Raw genomic sequence first — 5,043 nt, forward strand, 5'->3', positions numbered from 1 at the left:
AACTAAGCCATCTGTTAGTGGCTGACAACACAACAGAACCATAATCCATAATAAAAAATCCTGCAAAAAATGACAGATTTGAATCTGCAATGCAAGCACAAGGTATAAATAAAAGTGCAGCAGAATAAAACAGAGCCACAAGTTCACTAAAATCACAGTCCTTGTCTGAACAGAATAACAGCAAAACCTTGGCTCTAAATGTAGGTCTGTCCCTAAACTTCAGATGGTGGAGGGCTGGAGATCCCCAGCCAGCCTCTGGAAAGGTATATGACACAAAGTGGAGCGTTGCTCTCCCTTAGCGATTCCCAGGCTCCAGTACACACCAGATAACTTTCTGGTTTTGAAGGACATAATTTTCCATTGATTAAAATTAATCAGAAAAATATTTAAAACATCATTTCATAAAATTATGTATTTTTGACTCTAAATATTTTTTTCCCCCAAAAATGCTGAACAATCTCAAAACGATTAAATACTTTTCATGGAAGGTAAAAAGAGAACAGTGTGACACACTGAAAATGCAGTCTTATAAATAACAATGATTCAAACGGTGACAAAGGAATATTTCCAAGTGAGCAGCCTTCCCTTTCAGCAGTATTTCCACGATGGATAAAGCTTTTCAGGAAAAAACTGTAATTAACCAGCTTTACTTCTTAATAAGGCAATAAAAGAGGTTTCACAAAGACGCCCAAGAAAGCGCAGACAAATTCACTAACAGGCAGGGAATTCCTCGCACATTAAAATGTGTGCATTAGCATTCATGCAGGGGCTCTCATCTGAGGCTTTGAAGAAGAACCTTTCAACATCTAAAGTACAGGGCATATATTCTTTTACAATGCAGATGCTGGAGTTCGCCTACAGTAAGCGGGGCCGGACGGGAGTGCGCGGGGAAGGTTTGTGCGGAGCAGGGAGCGCTCTGTGAGTCCGTGTTTCTGCGGGGGCTGCCCTGCCAGGCCCGGTGGCCGCAGAGCTCTTTTCCAGCTCTAATTCTGTGACTCTTTAATCACAGAATCATAAACCCAGCATGGTTTGGGCAGGGGCACCTTTCTCTGTCCCGGGTTGCTCCAAACTGCGTCCAGCCTGGCGTTGGACACTTCCAGGGATGCAGAGGCAGCCACAGGGCCTGGCAGGGAAGAATTCCTTCCCGTTATCCCGTTATCCCGTCAGCGCTGCCCTCGGGCCCTCTGAGCAGTACCCGCAGAGGTTTCAGTGCCAGCCAGGCGAGAGCAGGATGGGGCTGGGGAGTGTTTCATCAAATCCAGAGCCCATTTACCCCAGGATACGTCACCACCATCCTGGAGGACGCCAAGATCTACTGGAGCCATGCCAAGAGGTCGAGCATGGACGCGGACAACGTGCGGCTGGCGATGCAGTGCCTCACTGACCAGTCCTTCACATCGCCCGCGCCCGGCGACGTGAGTGCTGCCACCGCGGCTGGGGACACGGGGATGGCACAGGACACGGGGGTGGCACAGGAACATGGGGCTGGGCAGGGACTCGGGGATGAGGCCAGGACACAGGCATGTGGCTGGGACATGGGGATGTGACCAGGACATGGGGATGAGGCTGGGACACCTGGATGTCACCGGGACACGGGGATGTGCCCAGACCCGGGGCTGTGGCCGTGTCTCTGCAGTTCCTGCTGGACATTGCTCACCAGAAGAACCGGACGCCGCTGCCGCTGATCAAGCCATACTCAGGTCCGCCTGACTGCCCCCAGCTACCGCCTGAAATCCCTGCAGAAGAGGGTGAGGATGGCTCAGGGATCGGGGATGAACCCCCGGGGGTTGGGAGGGGTTTTAAATTGCAGTTTTCCACAGCTCTGAAAGGTGGGAGTGAATATTGGCCTGTGCATGTCAGCTCGGAGGTCTCCAGGCTGGATTCGCAATTTGTTGTTGGTTGATTTTAAATGGAAATTTTGAAATGCGGGAAATTTTAACATATGGGAAAATTTAAGGTATGGGAGTATTGTAGTGTTAAAGAAATACTGCAGAATCCCAGGATCACTGAGGCTGGAAAAGCCCTCCAGGATCACCAAATCCAGTCTGTGCTAGGGCACTGAGTTCCACATCCAGTCATTCCCTGGACACCTCCAGGGGTGAGGACTCCACCACCTCCCTGGGCAGCCCCTTCCAGTGCCTGCCCATCCTTTCCCTGAAGAAATTCCTCCTCATGTCCAAGAGGAACTGTCAGGTTTAATGTCAGGTTGTCAGAGGCACAAGTCAGACTTTGCTGTAGATATTAAAGAGTATTTTTGACTTCCACATCAGTTGTTTCTACTTCAGGGGGAAAATATTTCCTTTTCTGGGAAGCCCTGAATGCCTCACTGTGGGGGGACTTCTCTTTTATTTCCAGGCCATTCCCTGATTCTCTGGTTCTCTCCCCACAGGTCTCCTCCACAGCAGGCAGGATCACCGTCCATCGCCTGAGCATGGGCGCCATGAGCAGCAGGCCCAGCACTCCCACTTTGGGTAGGAAACAGCTCCACAGGGGATTTCCCACCTTCCTTTTAGGAAGGAAAAATAAAGAGAAATGATTTAAAACATTTTCCAGTCCCTGAGGGACTGTCAGGGACTGCCTAACCTTATATTGTTTGGCAGCATCAGAAAGTTAATTTCGTAAATTTATCTTGATTATTAAAATAACATTTAAATGTAAATGCATTACAGATATTCCGTATTTGTGATAAATTCTTTATTTAAGGGACTATTCAAGAACTTCACTAAAATTTAGGGTTATTTTCCTCAGTGTCAGTGTGATGCTGAAGTAAATAGCACTGGGAAATATCCATTTTTAAAAGGATCTTAACATTTACAGCTATGTCCTATGTGTTTATAGTCTGGAGTTCTGTAGGGCTGGGGTAAATGTAGGAAAATGAGCAAATGTGCAGCTCTGCCTGGAAATCTGATCCTTATACCTGGTGTCCTTGTGTTCCTGTGCATTCCCACTGTGCCTAATAAGAGATTCCACTTGGGAGGGAGTTGTAGGAGTGTTTATGGATTTATTCTGATTCCTTTTTGGGGGGGTTTGTGTGGAACCCAGGTACCCCCTCAGCGCAGGCCATGTTGGTGTCAGCCAAGGTGGGAGCGCTGGCGTTGCTGGCGGGGCAGCGCTTCACTTTCCAGATCCCATCCTCACAGCCCGCTGGGAAATCAGGTACTCCTGGGGTTCCTGGGGCTGGAACAGGGAGAACCACAGAGCCACAGCCTGCTTGGGCTGCGAGGGAGAGGTTCATCCAGTCCCAGCCCCTGCCATGGACAGACACCTTCCATGCTGGCCTGGAACACTTCACAGCTCCTTGGCCAAGCTGATGGGGAAATTTCTCCCCCTCTCCCTCATTCCAAAAAGTTCCAGTGTTAATTTCCATTCCCGGCACAGCAGTGGCAGCCAGAACATGGCCATCCTGGGCAGCTGCCTCCTACCCTGGCTCCTGTTTCCCTCTCCCCCTTGTGTTCTCACCCCTCCCTGCAACATTTCCCCATCTTCCCTCTTGGGATGAGCCTGGAATAATGCAAGGATTGCTCCAAGCTTTCAGTGTTGCCTTTCCGTGATTCCCACAGCCACTCCCACGGTGCAGAACATCCTGATCAGCCCATCCCTGATCGGCCCCAAGAACATCCTCATCACCACCAACACGGTCCTGCCCAGTGCCGCCGACCCCAACCCGCTCAAGAGGAAGCACGAGGACGACGATGACGACGCCTTGTGAGCCCTTCCATGGCATCCAGGGAGCCTTTCCATGGGATTCATGGAGCTTTTCCTGTGGGATTCAGGGAGCCCTTCCCATGGGATTCACACAGACTCCAGGGGGTGGGAATGGGCAGGAAGGCCCCATTTGGGCCTTGGGAGTGTGGAAGTAAAGTGCAGACTGTTTGCAGCCTTGTCTTGGTGTCTTGTGCACCTGGGGGAGGGGGCAGGGGTTTTCCTATGTATTTATTTTCTATTTTTAAATGTATTTTTATATAAATTAATATATAATTTATAGTTACACCTATATACATACCTATGTTTTTATATATGTTTCATATATATGTGTTATATATTTATCATATACACACACATGTAATTGCCTTGTACACTAAAACTCTCCCACTCACTTTTTAACATATATACATTTGTCTATACACATAGATATTTATATATGAATGCACATATGTGTGTGCACACATACATAAAATATATAGAATATAGTGTATAGAGAGAATACACAGTAGGTAATTATGCATACACAGAAACACTTCATATATAAATTGTATTTTATGTATTAGGTGCACATTCTAAAATAAACAATGACATAATCCTATGCTATATAATGTAAAATATATAATGAAATATTTTATACAATATATATTTTATAATATATACTATTATATACTATTATATATTATTACATAATATTATGGGGACAATCTTATATTAGGGCCTAAGCCCTCAGAACTTTCAAGTTCATTTAAATCACTTGGAAATATTTTACAGCTCTCCAGGCCTTCATAGACTTGGAAAGCAGGGAGAGTGAGGGGGATTTTGGGAAGGAATTCTTTCCTGTGAGTAGTAAAGCCCCAGCAGAGAATGTCCAGAGAAGCTGGGTCTGTCCCATTCCTGGAAGTGTCCAAGGCCAGCTTGGACAGAGCTTGGAGGAGCCTGGGATGGTAGAAGTGGATGATCCGTAAGGCTCCTTCCAGCCCAACCATCCTGGGAGTTCCTAAATTGGCAAAGCCCTCATCCAACAGGTAAATAAAGAGGATTGTCACGTCAGGGAAGATGTTCAAAAAGAAAAGCAGCATTCAACTATTTTGTCAGGAGAAGACAGGAAGGACTGTGCTGCAGAGAATGGAGAAGAGCCCCAGCAGCGAGGCAAGAACAACGCTGCAGCGATGATTACAACAACTGGTGCCCATGACCAGAGGTTGGAACAAGATGATCTTGATGTTCCTTTCAAACCATTTTATTACAAATCTAGTGAAAATTTGTTTCCATAACTAAGACATTTCTCAAATTAAGCCAAGTACAATATTTCTCATTGTTGGAACCCAGGACATTCCT

General features: G+C 46.9%; 1 protein-coding gene across 1 annotated transcript; it reads left to right on the forward strand.

The window, feature by feature from the left end:
- The first annotated feature begins 1,301 nt into the window (after nucleotides 1-1,301).
- On the forward strand, nucleotides 1,302-2,528 carry LOC141728083 (transcription initiation factor TFIID subunit 9B-like). Its single transcript, XM_074534408.1, has 3 exons — nucleotides 1,302-1,415; nucleotides 1,637-1,748; nucleotides 2,390-2,528. The coding sequence occupies exons 1-3, from the start codon at nucleotides 1,341-1,343 to the stop codon at nucleotides 2,473-2,475; spliced, it is 273 nt and encodes a 90-aa protein (XP_074390509.1). The 5' UTR covers nucleotides 1,302-1,340; the 3' UTR covers nucleotides 2,476-2,528.
- Nucleotides 2,529-5,043: the final 2,515 nt, after the last annotated feature.

This window comes from Zonotrichia albicollis, unplaced genomic scaffold, assembly GCF_047830755.1.
Source record: "Zonotrichia albicollis isolate bZonAlb1 unplaced genomic scaffold, bZonAlb1.hap1 Scaffold_83, whole genome shotgun sequence".
NCBI lineage: Eukaryota > Metazoa > Chordata > Aves > Passeriformes > Passerellidae > Zonotrichia > Zonotrichia albicollis.